This window comes from Anopheles funestus, chromosome 2RL (assembly GCF_943734845.2).
Source record: "Anopheles funestus chromosome 2RL, idAnoFuneDA-416_04, whole genome shotgun sequence".
Classification (NCBI taxonomy): domain Eukaryota; kingdom Metazoa; phylum Arthropoda; class Insecta; order Diptera; family Culicidae; genus Anopheles; species Anopheles funestus.
Window position 1 is genome coordinate 59,236,302 of NC_064598.1, and position 27,790 is coordinate 59,264,091.

At 41.5% G+C, this 27,790-nt stretch overlaps 1 protein-coding gene across 1 annotated transcript in view; it reads right to left on the bottom strand.

The window, feature by feature from the left end:
* Positions 1-156: 156 nt before the first annotated feature.
* Positions 157-27,790, bottom strand: part of LOC125764191 (insulin gene enhancer protein isl-1) — a 29,147-nt gene continuing 1,513 nt past the window's right edge. Inside the window, exons 2-8 of the mRNA XM_049428151.1 lie at positions 8,427-8,616; positions 8,216-8,346; positions 7,883-8,104; positions 4,781-4,901; positions 2,525-2,687; positions 2,206-2,418; positions 157-1,486 (exon numbers count right to left, since the gene is read on the bottom strand). Of these exons, the coding sequence (XP_049284108.1) occupies positions 1,280-1,486; positions 2,206-2,418; positions 2,525-2,687; positions 4,781-4,901; positions 7,883-8,104; positions 8,216-8,346; positions 8,427-8,616 (1,247 nt within the window). The 3' untranslated portion in view covers positions 157-1,279. The remainder of the gene's footprint in view (positions 1,487-2,205; positions 2,419-2,524; positions 2,688-4,780; positions 4,902-7,882; positions 8,105-8,215; positions 8,347-8,426; positions 8,617-27,790) is intronic.

The following is a 27,790-nucleotide window of genomic DNA, read 5'->3' on the forward strand; positions in this document are numbered from 1 at the left end:
AACGAGATCTTTGCACATTTTCACGTTGCAAGGGGGAAAAATATTTCGGATCGTTTAAAATACTATCGAAACAAAGATGTCCTTTTTGCTATAGGCGATTGGATCTTCCGATTGATTTGTGAAGCAAATGAAATCAATTCAACTCAACAACATACATTTTGTTTGTATTTTGTTTTATTTTCTTGTCTGTTTTTTAAGCTTATCTTTTCAATGTTTTCTTTAAATACCGATATTTCTTATATGATTAGATATTTTAAACCTATAGCTCCTTCCTCGGACGTCACCTTCTTCTTCTTGTAATCGATTCACTCGCTTTGCTCCACTGAGTGTACCAACGTAATGGTCTCGCTTGTCCACAGAAGTCCACAATATTTTGCGCTTTATGAAGTTTTTATTTCCGTACCGTATGTGACAACTTGTCGGTGAAAAACCTTTCACACTTTACCTCAGCTCTGGCATAATGAGAAATGCATATGTTTCGGTTTCGTTTGTTTTGTCCACCTTTTTGTTTGCCTGTGCATTTTCTATCTTCACGTGGAAGTTTATATTTTTCCATGTTTTGTTTCTAGATTTTTTTACACGTAAACTGTAACCATACTAATCGTATCAATTTCTGTATTATTCCGTAGAACATTGTCTATTTTGATCATTTCAATATTCTTCCACGAAAACCATTTTCCATTACCACTGGCAACAGTGCAGGGCGCGTGAGTGAGTGATTCGGTAGGTAGAAGTGTTCAGTGGACGTTTACTAAGTGGTATTTTTGTTTTGTTTTTTTACATTATTTACAACGAGCCTTCATTTCGGCTCTTTTTGCTATTTGCTATTACTTGCGCACTAGTTTCTGCCAACGTTTCTAACCAATGTATAAATCTATCTGTAACATTAGCCCTCTTGCATTGCGTCGAAATTTTCCCGTTAATTCCTTTCTTATAGCAAATTTAAATTAAAAAAGAAGAACATGCCAACCAAAAGTAATACCGAAACCAAAAACCTTCATGTGTAACTTGGCGAACAATTTGGCTCGATTTTGTTGTTTTATGTTCAATGTTTGTCTAAGGAAATTTAAATGAACGATCCTGCCTCAAGAAGCTGCTTGCTTGAAAGGAACGATCCAAAAAGCTTACTGGTACACTTTAAAATATCATTCTCTGGTGCGTTTCAGTTTGAAGGACATTATTGTTGCTTCAATAAAAGCTGTGTGCCGTATATTGCCATCCGGTTGTGTTCGCTCCTTTATCGATCGGAGTCGAAAGCGGGTGTGTATGAGCAAAATTCTTATGGGCTGCCCTGCATGCTGTCATCACTTTCGAGATAGGTTACGTATGAATCCGTACTATCCGGATGGTGATGCCCGCTGAGATCCATATGCGATCCAATAGGAGGGACCTGTCCAACCTGACCCGGCATCGGTGGCATCCCACCGGGACCGCCGCCAGGACCTCCACCAGCTCCTCCACCATTGCCGACGTCGTATCCATGCATCTGTGATATGGAAAAAATAGAGAGAAAAAATATTATTAAGGACTAATGTACTGCCATCAAATTAAATAATAATCAGTAACTAGCAATGTTGAAATCAAATAAACTACAACATAAAAACAAATGCTGATTCTCCTTTACAAAAGTTTGCTAAGCTCAATAAATGGTCCCGTGTAGGGACCAAGAGAAGGTATCTAACATGATCCAACACAAACGCATATTATTCAGCGCATATTTCATGGATTGTTATAGCTGTTGCTACAATACGATCGAGTCGTTTTGCGTGTTTCTTGATTGGCTTGGCTTTCGGTTGCTGCAACGCCGAGCATCGTCTTTTGCCATCGGCTTTCGGCTTAATCAAGGGATTAGTCAAGGCGGCAAAACAGGCAGAAGACAGTTTTTTTATACATTCCATTCTCTATCTGTTCTTTGTTCGTCGCATTCAACTGACAAAACTTCCATTTTGTATGTTCACCGTCTTCCATGATCGTCTGATTGCGTTGCGACGTTGGATTATGGTGTAAATTTAAATCTAGCGTACGGTAAGTTTTCCTTTTAATATTACTACAAGTCGTCTTTAGCAGTGTGAGTGTCACAAATAATTATAATTATTTCGTCAGTATAATACAATGACAAAAATGAAACATATTGTTTACGCTTAAGTTAAATTTACATTTAGTTCTAAAGTAATTAATACTGGCATCATTCCATCAACAACTTACCTGATTGACTAAATGCTGGAAAGCGGGTGTATGGGTATTGATCGATCCGTTACTATCGAGATCAGAATGAAGGGCAAAATCTGACAGTGCCTTCCACGGTGGTTGATAGGCGGTCACTTCTAGGCCGTGGAGATTAAGCGGTGAGTCGTGCCTCACAGGCGAGCTGGCCACCATCGGTATACCCTGCATCCCATAGCCCAGTTTTCGTCCTTCCTATGGTACAATGGAATAGAAGTGAAGAAAACCTGGCTTTAATAGACCGATCCTCGTCCTGGCTTTGCTGCTGCTGGTGAAATGGATCGGCCATTCCAACGCTTACCTTCTCTTGCTGCATCTGCAGTTTCATTTGGATCGTTTTTTTCTTATCCTTGCAGCGTTTGTTCTGGAACCAAACCCGTATGACCCGCGGTGACAAACCGGTCATCTCAACTAACTGCTCCTTCATCAGTGCGTCGGGTCGCGGATTGGCATTGTAGCACGTACTGTATAGAGAGAGGCCGAGAGAAAGAGAGACAGATAGAGAGTGAGAAAAGCGTAAGAAGAAAGCGGACATGCAAACGATAGAGCATATTATTGGCAGTGTAAAACAACTCGATAGTGATGCATCTCAAATTGCACATGTGCATTATGTGTTTGGGTCGCGTGAAGCGCTGTGCAAACACTGTCTGTACCGTTTTGAGATTGCACGGACGCAGACGCGTGCTTCATTGACGCACAAGTTGCCGTTCCGGTGACTGCAACTACTGCATTATGGTAATAATTTGCACAATTTGTATTTCGCTGGGCAGTCAATATTAATGATGGGCGCCACCGTCCACGCTTGTTGTGATCGCGTGCATGTGTGCGCTTCTAATTAGAGATAATTCACAGACTGACTGGACTGAAGTTCGGTAGGTCACACGCATCCAGCAGCGCAACGGTGATGACTTGGAAGTGTCTCAAGTGACTCTGGAGACGCGATGGCGCTTAAGCCGTCTGACGATGGATCACCCTTTTTGTTGGCCGGCGGTGTGCATTCAATAGTGCATACATACGCGCTTCGTAGTGCATTCTCTTTGGTGCAAAAGAAAATTACAGCAAATGTAAAGTATACCCAACGTACTTGTGTAGAATTGCTGTTTGTGTTTACCACACAAAAAGATCAAACCATTCGATCGGGACAAAAGAGTAAGTTTCGCACAAAATGATGAAATTATTTCAATCGAACACTTCGCTCTCTTTTATCGTTCAATAATTCGTTAAATCATTAGAACACTTTTTTTGATCACTATTTAAAATTTTAGGAGAAAATAAGACGTAACAGATCTTGAAGAAAAATAATAATAAAAATATTATATTTATTAGATATAAAGAGTTTATGCAGTCATTGGTTGTCTATTGTTCTATCCAAATATTTTTTTTTTTTCATTAGGATTCGTTTTCTACAACACACGAATTTTAAAACAAAAAGGCAAGGGGGTATCAAACATATTTTTGGTACCCATTATAAACCAACATTTTTAGTAAATAAAAAAAATGCTCAAATTACAATTGCCTGTTTTAAAATGCAATACTTGTTACTTAATTTATCTCTCTGGAAATGGAAATAACTAATGTCTTTTCTTTGGCTCACGCCGGCCATTTCTAGCTTACTGGACTTATTTTTACAAACTAGTCAGATAGTCAGTCCTTGCTACGGGGGGTACCGATCCGGATGGCATTTGATATCCTGGTCCTGTCGTGTGAAACCGGGTCGTTTATCACAATACCGTGATAACAGTAACCTATTGTGTTAATTTTAAACAGTTGAAAAAAAAAAACTCATTGGAGTTCTTTTTGAAGTTTATATATTGTTAAGCAATATCGACCATTCAACAAATTGTGAAGAGTTATTAGCTAAGATGTTGTCTTTTGTTTGAGGTTACTCTTATTTTTTTTTAAATTAAAATATTAAATATTTTATCCAATAGTCATTTTTATCTTTGAGCGAGACACTACCGATAAATAAAATAAATTTCTAACCAAATAAATACTAATCAACAGGTGTTGGGCAATTTTGAGCATCTTCTCCGATATTCATAAGGTTACTTAAGAGTTGCATGAATTACTTAGTTGACTAGAATTATAGTAAAATGACTACAAAGTTGTTTAATTGATCGTACAAATTTTGTTGTCAAAAGTGGCGATAGGTATCAATACCTTTGGGGACAATTTTCACCCATGATCTAAGAGTGCCCGACACAGTTCTCAACAAAAATTCCCATAGTACTACAATATGCAAACATGGCAAACCACAATATATCCATTTCCTCTGCTATGTAATGATCACACGGTACGTTCGATATCATTATCATCACGTTTATCATCATTGTGTACGAAACCATTTCATCGTATCGCATTTCATCGTAAACAGCATAATTACCGCTATTACAATCATACGCAGTTTACGACGAAATGGTGAGCAGGATCGATTAATTCTTTTCATCCAACGTCCAACAATAGTACATATCGCATCGATTCGATAAATGATTGACGCAGTTGTGGAAATGGAAATCTCATTAGTTTTCTGCTGAGGTGTGATAGATTTGATACTTACCGAAGCGTGTGAAGCTGTTTCTCGTTTAACACCGTCCGCACACGTGTTGGTTTACCGTCCGATGGTCCGGTGGGTCCTTTGCCACGCAAACTTTTGTGAGATCCCGATTCACTGCCCGAATCTGTGTGTTTGTAGAGAAATAATAAATATCATAACAGAAAAAGAACAGTTAGTTAATCATACTGCGTACTAGTTAAACCACAAAAGCCTATGAGTTTGGTTAGTAAACGCGTTAAATTTATGGCACTGCCAATCTCTTTTTATCTTCCAAATAATTCTTTTGCTTGTCTTTTATTTTTGGTTGCCTTTGACCATACATTGTAAAATGGGGAGAGCAACCACCGGGAAAAAAAATCAACATCGTACCGAAAGGAAATGAATCCGCAGTGATTGAATTCATGTCAAAAACTTCGGTTCACATGAACTACATTTGCGCGCTGGTTTGGGTGAAGAAATTGCTGCATGCTGTCCTTCCCTGCACCCTGCTTTCGGTACGTTGTATCTCTCACCACAACAAACCGCGAGCCAGCCGCGATTACATCTATTATTATTATTTCTCGTGTTTTATTGATTTGCCGCCGCACCACAAAGTCCGGTATTGAATTGTACCCAGCAAGCGCGCAGGGAATTGGGGAAACCAAAAAAAAAAAAAAAACCAAGAAGGTGTAGTACGCCGCCGCCGCCATGAAGTGAGTCAATTATTTCGTGTAAGACACAGTGTGTTTGCGCGCTGTATGGAAGGTCTGGGACTGGGAAAAGGCCATGGCCACGTAGCCGTGTAGCAGAAGTTAAAAAAAAGAGATGGGGGTGAAGGTGTAGGGTTAAACAAGATACATGGTGCAACAGCCACAAAAGAAGAAAATAAAGGAAAAACAAAAATCTATCTACACAACTACAGCTGGACGAGATATAGAGACCGTACCGTTGTGAGATTGTGAGTAGTGAACCCAAAACAAAAAAACGGCCACCAAAGGAAAGGCACGCACAAACACAGCACCGCCAAATTCGGCAGAATAGTAGAGATCCGCGATCAGTACCGATAATTATCAATACACGTCTAATTACGGGCGGGAAAATCGTTACCGAAATCGGAAACTCGAGCCAAATGCTTGCCCACCCGCTGCCCCCTTTTCCCATACTTCCATTCAGCCCACCTTCCTTCTCCACCCAAACAAGGCAGGAAAAGACAGCACACCGGCACACCGGCAACCGTCCAGTGGGGGGAACGCATTTTCTCTGCAACATTTTCAACGATATTAAGTACTACGGTGCGCGATCGCGATTGCAATTATCGGTACTGCGATACCCATGGGCAACCGGCATGATACAAACGCGCCCAACCAAACAACAAAGCCGGAGGCCTCCGTGTGGGACACAAGTATACACAGAGGAGAAGAAGTGATGATGTCGAAATGTGGTGTGTGTTGGGGGTGAACATGTTGGGCGAAAATTGGAACATTTGTACTGTATGTAGCACTGTTTTATGCTTCGGCTTTATGTTTTTATGTTTTGCTTTGCTGCTCTGCTTTGCACTCCTTTTCACCCGGGTTCTGGTTCCCTGTGTCGTTTTATCGTTTTTAGTATCGAATGACGATCGAAAAGGTTGAACAAGTTAAGGCAGTTTTTTTAATATTAACTATTTACTTTGATGCATTTGCATCCTATGATACTAATGTTGGAAAAGTATTTCGCAATAACATTCATATTCACTCCCATTGAGGAACAAAATTGAAATACTAAATTACAAACAAACGAAACAAAACACAGAATGAAAAAACAAGAATGTAAAAAAAATACTCTCTGCAAGATAAAGCTAGAGTAAAAAAAATGCGGCCCACACCCGTTTGAAGTTGTACCGCTGCGCTCTCTATCATCAGAAGGCACAAAACCCGAAAAGAGATTCCGATCGGGCTTTCCGCTTGTCACCCTTTTTCGCATGTTCGGCCGGTGCGGCGGAACAACCGTCGGTACAACAACCAACCACGGCCCCGGGTGACAAGTTCGGTCGATGTAGACCGTGTGTCTGGAGTATTTACACAACCGGAACATAAGTGGGTACAAGCTGATCGAGAATCAAAGCAAACCAGAGACGGCAGCAAACGGAGAAGCAAAATACAAATACCGAAACCGGACATTTTGCGGTGTAGCTTGTGGGAGTGGATACCCGCATGGGATGCAAGGAGAAAGGCACGGCGACGACTCATCATCATCATCACCATCATCATCATCATCATCATCAACACCAACATTATCATGCTGGGTTGAAGAAAGGGCACCCCAAACACGCCCTCAAGTGGATCGTTACTGGATCGTCGTCGTCAACCCGGACGTAGTATGTTGCCATATGGTGACCAAAGCGACACCAAAGGGACGTTCGCTAGGGATAGAATAGGGAGAAAGGGGAGAGCAGGAGCAGCAGACAATATTTGTCCATGAAGCCACTTGACCATAAGCATAAAGCGATGCCGATCATTGTTACCGTTTGAGTTACCTTCAAGCCGCCTAGACTCACGATTGACTAAATGCCGCCTGGATGGCGCAGGTTGATATGTACTGTATTTATTTGGACTTTTTTTTGTTTTTTTTGCTGGTTTTGTTTTGCTTCGTTGCGTTGACTTTTTTTCTTTTAATAATCATTCCCAGCCACCTGTCGCAACGAATAGAGCGACGTGTGCTGCAAAATGGGCTTGCTGGTTGTTTGTAGAGTTGATGATGATAATGATAAGAACTGATTAGCTATTCAATCGATAGATACACTGACAACATGTTGTGAGAAGCGAGCAGTGTATGTAAAGAGATCATTTCCAGGGAAATCAGTTAATGAACGTTACTATATTCAGGCGGTCTGAATCGATTGCAAATGGTTGTACACAAAATCATCGAAATCACCCACCTTGCACAGCTTCATATTCCAAAGCGTTTGTTTTACATTTCGGTACAAAATTACACAAAACTCAGCTTTGGTTTGGTACTATACGACACGTTCAAACGTTCCACTACATTTGGGTTAATTTATTTGTGTACCAAATGTGTTTTTTTTGTTGCGTCTACAAGTACGGCGCTCGAACCCAAACATATTCAAATATAGATATGCTCACTTACCTGACATGGACCCCAGTTCACTCGAGTGGTTATTATTGCTTAAGCTATTATTGTTGTTATTGGTACTGTTGATGTTGTTGTTGTTGTTGTTGTTGGCATTGCCGCTGATATTGTTGTTGGGCTCCACGCCCTGTATGAGGCCATTTTGGGACGTTTTCTCCAGATGATCGTGGTCTTCCTTACAGTAAAGCGAACCACCATCACGAAGCGCAAACTCATCACCTGTAGTAGATGATAATGCATGATAATGTTAGCGTACGCCTGGTAGAACGATGGTATTTAGTATGGAAGAAAGTCCCTTTAAAACAAATCGTCCCTATCACCAATATTCACCTGGTATTAGTTGCCGAGCGCAGGCCGAACATCGAAAGCATTCTATGTGGTAGATTTTCGTTTTGGCCCGCATCACGAAGTCGTTTTTGCTAAAAGAGCTACCGCACTTATCACATTTGGTACCGAATAATCTGTAACCGGGATGGAACGGAAAGTGGGAAAATGTATTCCGGCGCTGAAGAATTTCGTGTGCTGCGTGATCGAAACTTACCTCACATAATCTCGCTTGCAATAGGTTTTGCCGTCACGCACGAAACAGGTACAGCTCTCGTCCAGAAATTGACGACATTCCTGGCACTTGAGGCAGGCTGCGTGCCACTCGAGGTCCGGCGCGACACGCAGGATGTACTGGTCATGGATCTGACCACCGCATCCAACGCACAGGGAAAGGCGTTCTTTTTCTGCAAATTCAAAAACAATCAAGGAAACAGGGAGTTAGTAGCGAAAGCTTCTTTTTTAGTACACAGGATGTATGTCCGTTTTTAGTACAGATGATGTTCAAGCGTCACGCTTGTCAGTTAATTTATGAACTGTCTTTTAACAAAGAAGGAAACACTTTTTTGTTTGCTTAGAGAAATTTTGATTATAAATACTCTTTGTGATAGTATGTGTGGAATGTTTAAATTTTTTATCAGTACGAATGATTAAAATAAACTACGAGTGTTGGAACGTTGCTAGGTAATTCTAATTTTATTTTAAAAAAATACTGGTATTAAAAAGATTCACAAATATTGATTTTTTTTTAAATTTTGAATATTGTTATTATATATTATCATATTCTATAGTGAAGCTAAGATATTTGTTGCAGTTCCCTTCATATCTGTACACTTTAGATTAATGCAGTTATTATTGCATAGATTAATGCAGAGAAAATATAAACTTTTGTCAAACAGTTTGTCAATCAAAAATTTAAAACAATGTTCCATGCTTCAGTAACATTACACAAAAATATAAAAGTAAAGCAAAACTAATCATAGCATTTTTGAAGCCACGAAAAAAGTTAAGTTGAAAATAGCACTAAGTACTCCGACCAGTATAATTTAAAGTTACCTATCAATATGAAAATTACGTTTGTATCGTACTGTTGCTATTGTTGTTTAGCACAATAATTTTGAAAGAATTTCTTACATTAAAGCGTAAAATGTTTTTTTTTACACATCTCAAGTATATAAGCCCGCTCAAACACTACAATTTTACTTTGTAGGCGGAGCTTGCGCGATACATGTCACGCACACACTGGCACGTATAATACCTTCGAGTTCACACACACTGCCACAGTGTTTTATATACAATCCCGCTGTATATAGCAGTGTTACACACATTGTGATTTTTAAATTGTTGTAATTTGTACAATTTTGCCCACAAAAACTTTGTGGCCTTTGTTTTGGCAAAACTCATCTCTAGAAATTCTAAAACAATAATGCACAAATTCTTTATGCAAACTTATCTGATGCAATGGAAGTTGTTCAGTTATCGATTATTTATTAATAGTTTATACATTGACAACAGTTGATAGAATAAATTTTCACTTATTAGCATCGCATATAAGTTGAGTATAGTATTCTTATGCTTATCGAACTTGTCTAAATTGTTTTCATACATTTTGTATAAATTTGCAATATCAAACTCACTGGAACAGACCATATGAAAAAGGTTTTATCAACAACAGACATTTTCGGTCTGCAGCTCCGCATTGTCTGATAAAAAAAACAAGGGGGACACGCAATTGTAGCATGTTTTTTATTCGAGTATGGAGTACCTCCATACCACACGGAGAAAACATGCTAATTTCTGTCAGGCGATGCGAGTGCACGAAACCCACCCGAATGGTTTATGCTTCCTGATGACGGACCGATACATAGCAGGGAACGATAGCGAGATTTCATGTGAATCACGGGAAAGTATGCGACCACTGCTAATAATCGACGAAAGTGTTCTCATCGGAGCCGTTTCTTTGCTACGCACACAGGGGATGGAGGTGTACGATATTATGGAGAGGTTTTGCCATCGTTCGGTGTACATTTCCGAATTTTCCGAGGTTCGAACGATAACCCCCAACCGTTTGGTCGTTTTTCCCTTTTATCTTTATGGCGGAAAACACTTAAGCTAGCAAGGACTAACCAAGGGGTCTGCGCTCAAAACTGAAACTCACTCGTCACCAGTTCTCCCTTTTGCCAACTACCCAGCTCGACCTAGTACACCCAGCACCCAGCTTCATTCCGCGGGGAGATTGTTTTCCCCCCAAAAAAAAAACCCACCGAAAGACGGTACTAGCAGGGAAGCAAATCTTTCCATCAGTCTCCGATTCACTGGTATCCATTTATTGCTGCGGTTTTTCAAGTGGAAAGAGAAGATTTTCCCTTCTAAACCGTGAAACCATTTTCCGTTTGCCTGTCCATCATCTTTGGGTGCCTACTTATACTGCGACAGCGACAGAATCGGAGAGCTCTCGTAAGCGGCTTTGCTTAGAGTAGCTGAGGCATGCATTTTTAACAATTATTGTTATATGTTTAAGTTTATATATAACATTTGCAAAAAAAGGGTTTCCTGATAAATTGACTGGTACAACATTCACCCGATTGTCGACTTTGTGATAAATTGTTGAACTAAATTAAATATATGAAAAATAATACTAATTAATATAGAAATGAAAATCTATTATATTTGTATAAATAAATTTAAAAGTATAAGTAATTCGTGATTGTTCGAACAATTTTTCTAAACAATCTTTTGCATAAAAAACAGTTTAAACAAATTTTAAACAAAACTGTATCAGACAAAAAGGCTGCTAAAACTCACGATAAAATCTTTAAATATACACACACAAAAAAAAACTCCGCTCTCGAAAAAGGATGTTGAGTCTCTTAAAACACTTTGTTGCTCCGAGTTTTATGATAAGATAAATGAACATCGCGATCGTTTAGGATACCAGCGTTGAACCAGAGCCAAACAGTGGTCAAACATTAGCAAAGCTGTTGCGTCAGTTTAAAGAAAGGGACTTTAAAGAAAAAAAAACTTGTGTGCGTCTTTGTGTGCTACTTTTTGCAATGTAAAATTGTGCATGAGAGCAGCAAAAAGTTTCATGGTACATACAGAAATCACTCTCAGTATTTCAATACCAACACATAAAGTAGTACAAAAACGCACACACTTTTTTTTAGCGGTGAATGGTGTAAGTTCCAACACTCATAGGCAGATGGTATTAAAATTTGGACTTTAGTAACTGAGGGAACATTGGTTACATGAGAAAAACAAAAACGGGGAATAACTTAAACACCTGCTTCAAAAACGACAAACGTTTTAATTATCGTCTCACACGGGCCACATTAACAACTTAATACTTTCAAATTATTCGTTCAATTAGTGACAGCATTAAACCGACACCACCACACGTGCAAAAAAAAAACGATGCCCAACACGATGGGTGACGAATGAATGTGGTTTGAATTTTTTTGGGGAGTATTTTTTTTTTATTTACCCTTGTTTCAATTCCCGTATTTCAATTACCCTACATAGGTTGGGGAGTTTAATATTTGTCCATTAGTTTCAAATAGTTTTATTTCCTTTTTCAATCACATTTACACGCATAGTTCAATCAAACTTGGCTGATAAATGGTCGTTGTTTATAGTTTGGAACTGCTTTATTTTCATCCTTAAAAACTGTTACAACACCGAATGATCTTCCGTCACTTTGTCGAATAAATTATTCAATGAAAAAAAAAAGTCCAACAACTGGTGCGGCGAACGACCGAAGGAACTCCGCCTGTAAATAACATAAGCAAAACAGGATCCAAGGCTAACACACAATCTTCATTTCTCGCTACCGAACTGGCTGGTCTTTGAGTGCTGACAGGCCAGCCAGGAGTCATACGGAAACCATCAACCGGCAAGCGGCCATCTTCATACCGGTTTCTGCATCAACTACATTGACCAAAACGTACCGTCCCAACCGCTTGGCGAGACTTCAAAGTTTACCGACAGTGGGAGCCGCGTAGCCTGTGGGGCTCGCAGGATGAAACACGTCCACCCAAAATAACCATTTTGCATATTCCATTCTTCAATTGGCTCTTTAGTTCGTGGGGCGTGTGCGCTTTTGAAGAGTAGCACATATTTCAAAGTTTGTCTTTTACGCGTCTCTTTGAGATTCTGTTTTCAATGTAATTTTCCGAACCGCAAGCAATTATGACTGTTGGTTACATTCATTTTGAATTGAAAGTTTGGTTTGGGAGTTATATATGAAATGGAAAAAATCTTTACAATAAATACGATTAAGGGATACAATTATAAACATCAACAACAACCAAAAAGAAGGATACAAATTATGTACGATTACAATGTTTCTCCCACATCATATCATGAACGTTTACAAAATGAGACAGCCCAACAACTGATAAAAATGTAAACAAAAAAAAAAAGTTTTCTTTCCCATTCCATCTCTTCCCGGTTTAATTCACGAAGCTAATCGTACATTTGCCGCACGCGTCCACTTTTCATGGGTAGAAAAGTTTTATGGTGATTAATTTTATATTCCATCCTCCGCGCGGTATACGACCTGGCTTTTGGGGAGTTTGCTAACAGAACAAAAATGTCAAAGTGACAAAAATCTTCACGATCGGTAGTTAAAAAAAAAACCAACACAACAAACCCCAAAATCAGTGAGCGAAGTGTACAAGAAGGAAATTAAATGTGATGCACAAATTTTGCACAACATAAACAAAAAACAGCACACCATAGATCGATGGCAATAAAGCAACCAAAAAAAAAATAAAGAAAAAGGTAGGTGGAACGTGGGCCAAGAGCTGTGGCCCACAATTTGACTAGTTCGTACTAGGGCGAGTAAATATCTCAAACCGAAAAGGCTTCTTTGTGTTGTTGCACCACGGAAATGCTTTTGCTATCGGTAACCAGAGGGAAGCGATAAACAGAAAAGAGCAATCTATAGACGGAAAGATAAACTCCAAAACAGGTATCTTGTTAGGTTAATTTGAGAATGTTTTGTTACTTTTGGTCGGTGCTGTTAGTTTGCTGTATTGTTTTATTGTTTTCAATTTCGCCGAGCTTTGGCCGTGCTGTGCCACCCAAAAACTGCTCGGTCGCCCGTCGTACCGTACCTTGATCCTTGATGAATCGTTTGCATCGTTTCCCAAAAGGTCTCGGCGATCTTTTTGTTCTGCCGTAGCGATCGTCGCCGCCGTCGTGGTTGTCTCGTTTTTATTACATCTTTATGATCACTTTTTTATAGTTTTAGATGCGTGTTGCTTCAAATGAGAGACTCAGTGTGATGATCGCGCGTGTGCGGAGGTTTTTTTTCTTTCTTACTTCTCTCTAGTTTTTAACCCTGCTATCACCTCCAATCTTCCTTTTTCAAGATTCCGTTGTTTATGGAGCGCACTACTAGAGATCTTTTGTAGAAGTATAACTACTAGTCACTTTCGGTCCAATACACCAGCTGTTGGGTTTTTTGCGGGCTGACTGACAGCCAGTCAGATCATCATCGGCGCGTCAGACAGACGGCGAAACGTCAACGGATGATGTAAAACTGGCGAGTCCGATCCGAGCCCCAGTCGTGCGTATGTGCGTGCATGCATGTATGTGTGTGTGTGTGAGAGACAAAATAATTAAAAAACAAAACGGGAGAACTGCACCACCGATAGTCCAGTGCCACCAGTAATGCGATGGATTGGTACAAGATAAACCGATCGCAATGCGTTGACTGCGGGGACCGTTTCTGACAGCATAGGTATAGTGACTGCCGTTGCCTAAGCCGGCTTTTCCAACCGAAGACCGGCGGAATGATGCCGGGTAGACAGTAGTGTTTATCTACTTTATTACGGACGCCTGTCCGTCGACGAGTCGCGCTAAGCAATCACGCGGTTTTGTCCTTGGTTGAAGCGAGAACCCAAAAAAAAAACAGACATGACGCTCTTGCAACGATAGAACCGAACCCAGCATCCCAGAAACCACCGGCGGCAAAGGTCAACGAGGAAAGCTGCCGGTCTGTGTTGATGGTTGGTGCCCGAACCATCGTAAATATGTTGTTTGGTTTGGCTTCCAACCCAGGCGCCGTCATGGTCATCGATAACTAGCTGTGGCTGCACCTCCGCTATGCATCGATGCATTTCTTTTCTATGCTGGTGCGTGAATGTGCGAGTGTTATTTTGTTTTATTCCTTCATTGTTTCTTAGGACACGGCACGGTTCCGGCATTCGATGGGAAAGAACTGTCGCTGGTACCGTTCGCAGCGTTTAGATGCTAATGATGATAAAGACGATCGATTACAGTAACGATGCTGAACACCTACAAAATGTGTCACCTTAGAAGATCGTTTATGAGTTGGAATTGATTTGAATATGGTTATCTTTCATTCGTAACTTTCGCTTGTTCGTGTCGTTTCGGTGTTTTTCAAAGAACGCTTTGTACCCTCCAGTGACATGCTCTCGCACGGTTTTCCAACCATGCTTGTAATGTGAAAGAGAAGAGTACCGTTCGATGATAGTAATTTGATTGATAATGACACCATTAATTCAACGGAATATCCAAACATACGCATCTGAACAAAACGTTATTGGCTGTTACGTCTGCAGGGTATCGTATTGTGCAATGTAGTGCTAAAGCAATATTAAAAACAAATATCTATAAACCAGCAGCCGCATTCTGTTCACATTACCTAGCGATTAATTTACTCCCGCTCTCTGTCTTTGCAAATCATGGAATCGCATTTTAAGATTCCGTTTTTTTAAATAGTGATATTTAAATTTTTCCCTTCCAGCGAATCGCAAAACGTGATTTTGGGCCAATTAGCTTTTTTTATTTCTTTCAAAGTTGATTTCATACGAACTTTAGTAACAAGAAATTATTGGTTTAAAATGTGGTTAGGAGTGAAAAAAAGTTCGTATAGTTTTGATATAATATAACCTTTTTGGATTACATATAAGCCATAAGCAAAATAGTTCCCGACACTTTAAAACGAATCCGTTACATTAATTGAAAACCAGAAACAAAGTAAACATAACCGCAGCACGAAAAACAAAGCTGAATTATCCGTGTGCTTGGTGGGATCAGTTAGTTATGGTCTATTATGAGCCACACAGATTTTACATTTCTTTCGCTCAATATAAATGGGCATGGCCAACAACCAGCATTTCGTAAATTATGATGAAGTTAAAGACTTTAATTATGTTTTTGCTGAAATTTAAAAACGGCCACTTCTAAATTCCCTATCAACACTTCTGCGTAATAAATAACTAATATTCAACAGTAAAGTTTAAATTTTCAAGAATAAAAAATACCATACGAACTGTTTTCACACTCCTTACTATATTTATTGTTGCCTTGTAAGTTGGCGCCATGGCCCAATCTGTATGACTGTTCCAAAGCATTGTTTATTGTTCATTATTTTGAAACTGAAATTCAACGGGGCAATTTTCAAGAATGTTACCGCAATATTCTGCACCAAGGCGATGATCATTGCGTGCGATCATCCGACAGTGTGTTTAAAACCAACCAGTCAAAACAGAGCATTTAGGGATGCTAGCAAATTTTCGAAACGAGTGAGTAATCGCTATTAATGACCCAATCAACCACAGGAGTGGTGACACATTGAAAATGAATGTCTGTCATCAAGTGGTTGTGGAATGACGAAAGCAGTGTGGTTATTTCCTTTCCTTCGTTCAATCAATTATCCTCACTTCGAGACGTTCTCCAAGATGTATGCGGCAGTGGTAAATGAAAAGGAGAAAAAATTAACCACTCCAAAGGTAAATGATTAAAATTGTAAACAATCTTTCCTTCAATCGGAACGGCGCCATCCCACAAAACTCAATCACAAACGAACAGAAAGTTCACGCTCGAACTAGAATATGTTCAAGGCAAAGGAAAGGAAACGGGACAAATAAAGCAAAACAATCGAAGTGTCTAAACACGAGAATGGGGGAGCAAAAAAAATGTTCCTAGGAGAAAGTCAACGATCTGGTGATTTTTTGAAAACCAGAAAAACCGTTCGACCACTAAACTACCACGAGCTGGATGGCAATAATTCTCGTTTAATGGATTAATAATTTGTTATAAATTATGCTGATTTGCCGGTAGTTTGGCTCGGTTTTTATGACCATCCATAAATCATAAGAGTCGTCTCGAGAAGCTTTCGACCCAAAAACGTAGCATAAGCGCTAAGCGAATTTCGGAAGCACTTTGGATACGGGAGCGGACAGTAGAATACATTTTATGAAAACAGAAGATTCAACAAATCTAGCTCCTGACGGATATGAGTAGCTCATTACGAACGATTTATTGGGTTTTCATGTAGGATTGTTCTTTTATCGTAGCAAAGTATTTCGGGGTTTTTTACTATAAAAAGTTGAGTTGAACACTCGATATCCCTTAGGGATGGAGAGTCAGTTTGCTTTGAACGTCAGTAACAGAAATTTGGAAGATAAGTTTCGCTAATAAATAAAACATCCAGACCGACACTGCAATTGAAAAACTTAAGCATAAATGAGAAGAATTTTTGTAATGATCGTGTAGGTGATCCATTAAACAAAGATCAAAGAAAAATGCATTCGCCCGATGATGCATGATGCAATCGTGCGGCAAACTGACCTTAGCGTGACCATGTTAGAAGCGCCTTGACGTCGGCGATTTTTCGCCACCTATCGCCTGCCACACAGCTCAATGGGGAAAAAGTGTGCTGCTTCTTCCTTAATCAACCAACGTCTCGTCTGCCCTCTTGACTGTGCCATAACCCGCATTCTCCGAGCCGTGGTACACTTCAACGATCATCAAAGCGCGTCGGCCGAGTGGCAATGAGTTTCGATCGTAAGTTGGCGTTAAAATATTGTTCAACTTCGAGAGGAGCACATCATCGGCAGATGGGGCTGATGTGTTGTGGCACGATACCCACAGCAATATGTATGCAGCTCATGCGTATCTGGCTCAGTTATTACAGCAAATTCGCCGCGAGTTTGGAATCGATTTCGATTTCCCTCGAGGGACATTGTCCCAGCCGGGCGCAGAACGATCTCTACTTTGTGTATTGTTTAAAAAGACGCTAAACAAGGCAACAGTTTCTCCTGTGTGGGGTATTGGTGGGAACAAATAGTTTGTTGTTCTGCGCTATGTTCTTCGCTAAACCACCATTTAAACATTTCCCTACATGGCATGGGACATTGCACTCTCGAGCATCGTAAGTGAAGCCCTGTTTGCAAGTTGGGCGTAGGATCAATCTTTTTCTGTCCGATTCTGTCTTAAACAAGAGTCGCCTGTTCCGACAAGACGATTTTGTTTTGCTGGAAGTTGTTGTTTCCTTCACACCTAGCAGTGCAATAAAATTATAAATTTTATAACACCAGTTCGAATGTGTGTACGTTGCCGTATTCAAATCGCATTCCAGCTCTGTCGCCACTGTCTCGGTAGAATTTTGCCCAACAATTCTTCGTGTGAATGATTGTTCGTTTCCGTCGACAATTCATCCATTGGTAGATGATGAATGATTTCGATTGTCATTGTCCACCACGACACGGATACATATAAGCTCACTAAACTAATACAACTTACTCGCGCTCTTTCGCACATGTTTTGAGATGCGTTTGATTCGGTCAACCACTACCAACCGTACTTCGTACAAGGTATTAGTGGCCTTGGGAACTGATGACACTCCCGGTGGTAGCATCCAGACACTAGCACATATGTCACCAAGACTCCGTTCCGTACCGGACCAATGTGCCGATTAATGTTTGCCTTTCCGATTAGCGAGTATTAGCCATGTGTGGAGGGCCAATTAGCACGTGCGATCATTACCGAACGCAAGCCATCAACCGCCATACACCTGTGAAGCCCTTGCGGTTCGGTTGAAGCCGAAAACCGATCCAAGCCCCAACCAAACAGTCTGCACCGGACACCGGCGGGGCATAGGTAGCGAAGATAAATTAGCGAATATCACCGTGTCGGGTGATCGTGTCGCGATCGTCTCGCGTAAGCGCTTTCGTCACCGGTCACCGATCTACCGATCCTTTGCACTGTCATGTCGCCCTGTCTTTGGGCTTGAACTTGGGCGAAGCCATAAGTCAGTTCAAGCTCCGGCCATAAGAGCAGAAGCGGCAACGGCAGCCAAACTTCAAACTGCTATTGCTCACCGTGAGGTTCGAGCATTTATTTATTTTTTTGTTTTGTTTTGCTGTTCCGTTCTTAGCCTCCGGCTCAGTCTTTTGCACGGTGGTTGCTGGCATGCAGCACCGCAGCATCCCAAACCAAGCCGGGAGGGTCCGGAGAGCGGTGCCTAGTTTTATTTATCGCGTTTTCTGTACCGCATCGCATAGCTGGATAAATGCAAAGCAGGGAAGATCGTGCAGGGCAGCAACATCGATGACGGTGAAGTTGGAACAGGCGAGGGAAGGGCAACCACGAACAACCACGACTGATAAGCAGGCATAAAACAGGACGAACCAAACCGAAAAGCGGCTTTGATCTTGCCTCGGCTACGGATTTTGCGGCTCGCTCGGGATGCTGGGAACGCGCGTATAAAACAGAAATCGAACGAAATCGACGAAAAGAAAAAGGGTGATGATGAAAAGCGGAGTAAAGAACGGCATGAATAATGTCTTCCATCATTCTGGATACCGACGCGCAAACTGTAAGCTGAGCACGCGGGAGAAAACTGATGAAGTACCGACAGGCATTACCAAAAACCGACCGACACTGTCGGCCACGTGAAACGATGCTTCGGCATGTGCAGGCAGTAAGGAGTGGATTTTCCTACGCCGGTGGAAAGATGGCGAGAAACGGTGACAAAAACATCATTTGGTTTTGAAACTGTATATAGCAAAAGGAAGGGTTACCGCCTTGGAAATAAATCTTCTCGTTTCGGTACTGGCCCGGGAATCGGAAGAAGGAAACCAAAAAAAAAAACACTTTGATGATACACTACAACACCGCACAACAAGAACGACAACAGGCGATAATTTACAGCAGATATAGTCCTTGGAATGTATTCAGGTGTAGAGAAACATAGCTGATCCCATTTTATTGAAAATAATTTCGCAAGTTTTCGCACCTAAAAAAGTAAACCCATTGCTCGGTAGCAGTGGCACAAAATGTCACTTTTTTTTCGTAAATTGTATAAAGTCACCAGTGAACAGATTTGAAATCTTCTGACGTAACTACAGTAGCACTTGTTTGAAGCGATCAAATATTTTTTTAACACAAGTGTGAAAGCAGACCTTACGATAGGATGCCTTGTTAGTAATGTGCGCGCCCTCGATTGGGTGTATCGCCTATGGGAAAAAATCAGTCAGTTACAAACCACTACAACTGAGCTGGACCCGTACCCCCATGCAGCTGGGAAGATTACCAACGGTCTTTAACGGACGGAGCTGTTAAAGTGACGTACGGCTGCAGAAAGCGCTCCGCATCCCCGAAAGGTCGTGCATTGGTCGCGTAAGGTTTTGTTTCATCGTTTGCTCGCTGCGCTTTATACTGCTTTCACACTTCGACATGCTAATTTATGAAAAATGTGACTCTAATAAGAAAAGCATACATAATTTGTTTATAAATCTATAAAACCCGACCACACACAACGTGCCGTTGGTGGTGGGGCACTTGTTGGATTTCATTCCACACCAACAGTGGATCTGTACATTCGTACGATCATCATTCCGTTGCCATCGGCGTCATTTGTACGACGTTCCGTTCAACGACTTCTTCATCAACACTGCGGTCTGACATTCAGATACAGTCGGAAGCTGTAGCCGACCGGCAGAAAGTCACACGCACATGCGATCGGGCGGTGATCGTATGGCACCGAAACTAGCTGCCCCTAACCGGAGGAGATTTATTGCACGAAATTCAGAATGTAACACACACAAAAAATGTGAAGAGTTGCCACGGAATGAATATTTTTATATATCAATAACACACACAATGACACAATGACGATGGTGGAATTGTTTTCTACTGTACGCATTTGTACACTTCTGATCAACTGTGAAGTAAGGCGGAAAACGGGCGATGGCTTAGAAGCTCAAATGGAGCCGCCACTGAGTTGTTATCGCACGCCGCTTATCGCATTTCCGATTGACAGATTTCCGATTCCAATTCATTTCTCTGGCCCTGGTGCCCTTTTGAAAAAACAAAACGAAACGAAAGAACTTCTCGAATCTGCGGCAATGTATGAGAAGGGAAAAAAACCAACGACAAACGGTTCCCCAATCGATTCTGGGATAGGCTGTTGGCCGGTATCTGAAGGTAACTTGCGAAGCCAAATCCGCGTTGTTCTTTTTATCATCGGGAGGTTTTTTTTTGCCTTAACTCTCTGGCAACATTGCCTGCTTTTCGTTTGCCGCCGTTTGCTGGAGCTTAATTTGCATTAACATGGCGGCAATTCCTTTGCGCGGTACGATCGCGGATGATTGTAGTTTTCGTGATGGCTAAAAGTTGCCGGCAACGATCAGAAGCAAAGCAAAACATTAACAAAAAAATCGCAAGACTGTAAAAAATACACATATGGTGTACAGTGTGTATGCTGTGAAAAGGTTACAAGCAGAAATTAAAAAAAACTCATACCTAACTACGACCATACGTTGGTGGGGAATTCGGTCGCTTTACAGCACCAAACGGTCTAGGAAGTCCTCAGCAGGACGGCACATTTTAAGGCATCACATTCAAAACGTTCGTTAACGCTATTTTGTGTCCTTTCGCGACTGCTTTACCAAGCGAAAACGTGATAAGTAGTGCAATGCAGCGAAAAAATCATACAAATAAAATGGTGTCAAAACGGCGGCCAATGTTTTGTGAGACGCAGCAAAAGCACGCCACCAATCTCCAGCCAATGCAAACCGCCACCACCATGCGAAAGCATGGACATTTTTGTAACGCTCCTTTTCTTCTGTAAAGGGAAAAAAGGGCCCGGAAAAAGGAAAACAAGGTATTTCGTATCGTCTTCTGCCTGGTTGATATCGTTTCGTGATGTTTGCTACATTCTCTTTCTTTGGCACACGAATGCCGCCCGACAAATAATTCCGCGACTAAACTGGCCCCGGGCACGGAGCCCTCGACGGTTGTTTTTTTTTTTTGTTTTTTTTTTTGCTTCCTTCCCAATAAAATAACCCAATGCGCGAAGCAGGACAATCCGGGCCCGTGACTTATAAGCGCTGAAAGCGCTGGTTGACCGAAATGGTCAAGGTATAGACCGCAGAAGAAAGAAAAAAACGGAAAGAACGGAACCGAACGAAATGGTAATCAAATTTGCATAAAACTGTGGTGGTGTCGTCATGAAGCGCTGTTTTGTTTTTCCCTTTTTTTTGCTTTTCTTTCGCTGGTACTATGCTGCCTTGCACCAGCATTTGAATGCCGCTCGCACGCGGTGTGTATTGGTTTTTAATAAATTATTTTGCAAATTTATTTTGAAGTTAATAGAGGAATTTCGGTAAATTTATTTTGTTTTATTATTATTCCGCCGTGCAGTGTGCGGCGGCTTATGGTGTTGATTTTTGCAGTGTCTTTAAAGTTTGGCAAATGGACACAGAATCAAGCACGCCGCCGACACAGAGAAAGAGAGTACCGCCATACCGGTTCGGCTAACATCTGACTTGTTAGCGGGGTTAGGCTACGTTCGATCGTCACGGTGCTAAAGGTGCTTTGGGTTTTTGGGTGGCATTCTTGCTTCGTTCGTGGTGGGAAGTGGAACATTGGGAAGTGGGAGATGAAGGTTTTGGGAGTTCTTTTTTTTCTTCTCTGGTTTGTTTTATTTTGACTTTTTCGACCAATCTTCCCGATCTATTTCCTTTTGGGTAAACTTCTGTCGCTTGATTCAATCGTTCCGAACGATCGGGGTATACGAGCGTGTGCGCGCGTGCGTGTGTGTGTGTTTATAATTATGGAAAGTGAATCGATCGAGATTAACGCTACTGTTACACAACAACGCCAACGTGGCCACCAATATGGACAGTCCGTCATCATGCGGGTAAACGAGATAAATCCGAAAGCTCACCCGCAAGTGCTGCGGAACGACGCCAACCTATAGGACTAGGAACCGGATCGTGCGGAGCACCTTCGATCGGATTCACGTCACGTCAGATTGACCAGCTGATTAATTCTTCTTCTAATATCGCTACTAATGCCCAAAGTTCCACGAGCTGTGCGATAGATTTTGTGTCAATGTTCATTTCTTGTCTTGCGTTTCTCGCGCTACTACCGCGATTTGGAGGAATATTTGACGGTTAGTTGATGGGATCTGTCGCTGCCGATCGTGTCGTTGTGGTTGATTAGTGTTCCACGCGGGAACACCGGGCTGTTGGTGTGCGTCATACAACCGGTAGCTAGCAATTAATGTTATCCAATTAGCGAAGGTCATGTGCCTTCAAGTCAGTGAGCTTGCTGCAATCCAATATTTGGCATAAATACAAATTATCTCGTTCGAACTTCAAGGGGGAATCTTGCGATAAAAATGTGTTGATTGGTTGTGTCAAATGCATTTTAAATCTTTCAGTATAATTAAAAGTCTTACATGTAATGTCTATCCCAACATCCAAGTGGCACGTCTTCGTTCTCTACATTTGAAAATAAATAGGAAACGGAAGCTGCTCTAGCACATCGGTAAAGTATCACAAAAAAAAACAAAATACCCAAATCAAATAAAAAAAAACATCAGGATGTAGCATTGTAAACAAAAGGAACTAGGTACAAAAAAAGTTATTTGTTCCGGTTCTGAAGTAGCGAATGTGCATTTTCGGCTGTGAATATCAAATTCCAATCCCATTCGGAATTTCTATTTTGTGTATGTTTTTGTTGTAAATAAAATACCCGCTCATCCGTCCATTAGTGAAATGGTCAATTGGATGCACCTGCATCTTTTCATCATTCCCATGTTCGACATATACACCGGGAAATGTGGCCAGAACAACTTCCTCCTCGCCGGAAGGAACAATCCATGTCGCTGAAGCGAAACTCCCGGCAATAATCTGGAGATGGTGCTTGGCCAGGAATAATCGATAATGATGAATGTGGTGCGGTTAAAAGAATGTAATCAATTTGCTTCATATTTGGTTCATATGTTTTGGGTGGTGGTCTAACCTGATGCCATCGTGTTGCTAGTGTACGATCGAGTCCAATTAGTAAAGGCTAGTGTATACGCGTTTCCCACATTCAAAAACATCACCCCGCGATTGCCCTGCGATCAACCATTTGTTTGTTTACACTTCGTCGATGGAAAACACCGAAACGGTTCCGTTTTGTGCCGTTTTTTGCCTTCGATCGAACGGAGCGTCCGTCAACATGGTGTTTATCGAGCAGATCCCACGAGAGACGATGGATCGAATCACTACCACCGCTGGGAACTTTCTTCTTCCGTCCAAATGCTTTGGGTCAGTTTGGGGACGACAGTGGCTTCGGTAGCTGTGTGTTCTTCAGCTGGTTGTGCTTAGATGAATAATTTCTACTCGAATTGTAATTGAATAAACAACACAGCGACTTGTCTGCGATCGACTGCTAAACGCTACGTTCAAAGTGTGTTTTGCTGCCGGCTTTGCGAGAGCCACGGTGGAACAGATGTTGGAAATAATTGAAATATGATTGGGTGGAGAGCATTGGTAGTTTGGAGATTTCTGTGCCAGCTGCAACACTTGGCGATGCGTAATGTAACATGCAACGTCGAAAAGCAAGTGCAAAACAACACACAACGAATCGGATCGGTGTCGCAAGCGTGTTTGTGTGGGAAATGTGGCGGGCATCGAATGTTTATATGAATATGTGTTGCAATTATAGAATTCAATTAGCAAAACACCACTGTGTGAGAACGGAGAACGCTCTCGGGACATCATAACCCATGCGCATGAAGTAGAGGTACCCCAATTTGTGAACGGATGACGCTTCATCAGTGTCCCAGTTTCGGAGCATCCACCAAGATATGCGTACAAAGTAAAGAAATGATTATTTCGTTGCAGCAAGATTAGCATAATTTCATAAGACGAGTTGTCGCAAAACTTGCCCAGTGCGCGAAGGGAGTTGCACGAGTCGACACTTACTGGATCTGTCCGTGGACGGAGTGATCAAGATAACGTCCCCAAACTCGGGTGCAACTGTCTTAACGGATCTTATGACAAACGGTATCGCGATGACCAATATTCTTTTCGACGGCTGTGACGGACGCACCGAAGGGCAGTGGGTTGGAAAATGGAAGTTTAAGAAGACGATCAACCGAGCAACTGTTGCTACTGCTACTGGTTCTGCAGGTCTAATGAGGATGAGTGTGAGGTGCAGTTGAGTGGAAAATAGATACAGTAGATGAGCGTGTCCAGCACGTCCACGATACGGAGGCTTCGTTAGGCAAAAGCGCTTCCATTTTCGGTGGATCAGCAAATGGTTGTGGTTTGTGAAAATGGCCTTCATCATTTCTCATCGAGGATGGAAAATGGATGTTAGCTTTTTTTTATTATACTACGTACGGGAAACCAGTCTTGTGTCGCTTAGCCATGCAAAGGAAGTATAAGCCTTATTTATGATAATCCATATTCATATCCCTAGCTAATTCTACATTTTACTGATTATTAATCATGCGTATGAATAATTCGTACACGTTTCGAGCTGTTGCCCATTCGTTCATTCGCGTCTGCTGCGCTCCTGACACAACATGATAGCACACATTTTCTCCACCACACACACTTTTCGGGAACATGTTCAAACCGGGCCATGTTTCACCACGGGAAACAGTTGATCGGGCGTGGAAGGCCGTGTACGCATTACCAAACGAAAATTCGCGGAAATTCATTTCTACTGCAATGAGTCCCGATGTAAACGATTCTCTAGGGTGCAAAAAAACACCAACCTGTGAACTTGACAGTTATATGAGGCGCAAAGAATCGCTTTCGAGGTGTGGTACAGTTTTATTACATTCCGCAGAAACCTTTACCTTGGGAAAACAAGCAAGAGTACGTTTGGCCAGGAACAGCACCAAAAACAAAACTGTACCATTACGCGAAGTTGCCATTTTGCACCGGCACAATTCCACTGATTCGATAAAGATTGTACGTGCAATGTGGTTCCAATGGCCGAGCGGAATGAAGGCTTCTTCGCGGTAATTAAATAATTTTCACTATCGTATCGTTACAACAGCAAATCTTGCCCCTTAATGGCTTTCCTCTGGCCTGTATGTGATGACGCGCGCGCGCAAAAAAAGTGTTAAAATCCAACCAACAAAACACTGCCCGACCACGGCAGGATCACACTGCCGATCGCTGATCCTAGAGTGTGGTCTGGTGATCGCAACCCGTCGGACGTTCCTAGAGGCAATTGCCTTTCTTCTTTCACTCGCCCGTGGAACGGCGGTCGGTACAGAATCTTTCAGGGCAAACGACATTTCGGCCGGAGGCCTCACTGACTAACTGACTGAGTGACGGACTGGAGGAAGAACGAGCAACAGATACGGACGGATCGTGGTCCGTGCTCGATCGTAAAATAGTGTGAACTTTATATTCTCCTTAAATTATCTGGTCGTTTATCGGTTTTATGGAGGTTCCTGTTTAGAGGTTTCCATTTCTTCTATGACGCCGCACTGCCGACAGACAAACTGAACGGTAAATACCTTTACTTTGTGGTCGCTTTAGGTGTACACTGTGAGGTCAAATGTGTGTTTTTATTTTCTGCTGGTTTTTTTTTTGTTTGCTTCAACCCTGGCTCGGTCAGATGAGAATGCCCTTTGAATACCTTCGGGAACTGTGTGTGATGACTTTTTTTTGTTTTTGTTTGGACACTTGAACGTAAAGCATTTTAAACGTTGATGAACCTCGTTTTAGTTGGAATGTTCTCGTTGGTCCAATTATGATGTAACAACGGGTGCTGCTAATAAACAACCAACAAGCCAAACAAGTCTGAAGAAGTCGTCTTTGAAACAGATTAATTAGAATAGACCAAGAACAAAACGATCTTGCTCGGCATTTTTAAATAAAAGAGTTAGAATTTGAAGCAAAAAAAATACAAAATCTGTTAGAAATCGGTCTAAATTTATATTTTTACACTTCAAAAAACACCGTCGGATGAGTGTTTTAAATGCAACATTATTACATCACACCTCACCGGCATGACAATGCTTTCAGCTTGATGCATGTTCTGCCAATCGATTTTCTATATGCACTCGACAGTAAACCGCAAAGTCTAGTAAAAAACAAGGATTACAAAAAAAAGCATTACACCCGACACGAATGATTGACGTGCACAAACAATCAACGCAGAGACAGATGGAGTAAATACTAGCCAATATTCCATTTGCAGTCCCGGTGTACCGACACATTTCACAGTAACACTATAGCCCCTATGTAGGTACTGTATATTTATAAAGGCCAAAAAGGTTCGACTTCCCAACACGTGAGTACACATGTTTTGCTTTTCTAAAATTGCTTCAGATCTTAGCATTTCCTTGCTCACCCGTTTTTCCGACGGCAGTACACCACATCGGCTGCAAATAAGACGAAATGGAGGGAAAAAAACAAAACAAATGTACTCCGATTTTCACCCAGAGGACACACACGCCAGCTTTTGCTCCCTTTTAGCTTGTCTGCATCGGAAAAAAATGACGAACCTACCGATCTTCGGTGTAATGAAGCTGAAGTGCATTATGTTGGGAGCCATAGTGCATTATGTTGGGCATCTCCAACCAAAAGCAGACCCAACCGATGCCATTAAACTGGGAAGTGAACTATTGAAAACTGTGTCCTCTTTCCCGCCAATGAGCCGTTCCATTTACTGAACCATAAGCTAATGGAGCCGGATGAACCGAAAATCTTCGTCGATCGTCAATAAAACACTTGCTTCCTTGCTTACTTGCTGCGATGATGGATGACGCGTTGAATTGTATAACAGACCATTGCGGGACGGTGCGGGTACCTTTTGCTCTCGTGCGTTGTTTTGACGAGTCGTCTGCGATGCACCAAAGATTGACACTTTTGTGCGTCTAATGTGCGTAATGTGTTTATTGAAGATCCACACCAGCTGTTCCCTTTGTGGGGCGAAGGTATCCAAGGGTGTTGGGTTGGGAGTTGGGCGTAAGCAGAACATAAGAATGTTATCTTAAAAGCCATCGTGAAAAGCAGATGAGTAGAAATGTTATTTCGATCGGTTATACCGATGTAGTGTCAGCTCCAATTCGTTCGTAAGAATATTGCCGCGTTGGTGGTCGACAAGATGGAACATCAAAAGAAATCGAACGTCAAATGATATTTCCTGGTTTCAACAAATCAAGGGCTTCAATCAATAGGGGAGAACAATACGCCTCCACTAGCCGACGGATAATAATTCACTGGCCAAAACGATGCACTGCGCCTCACATTTGCATTTCACGTGCAAAGAAAAGTAGACAATTGCACAAGCAAATATCATACCGGTTTTTGAAGCATTTTTGACATTGTTGGGCTTTAATGCCCGAGGATGATATAGAAAGTGTGGGAATTCCCTTGTACCGGTTAAGAAATAGATAGAAGTGAAAATTTAGAACCGGCCACGGGTTGGGTTTTCCACCCAAAAGGTGTCATTTGTTAGAGATCGCTAATATTTAGGAGCATAATGTTACACAAAACATATGTAAACAATTTGAAA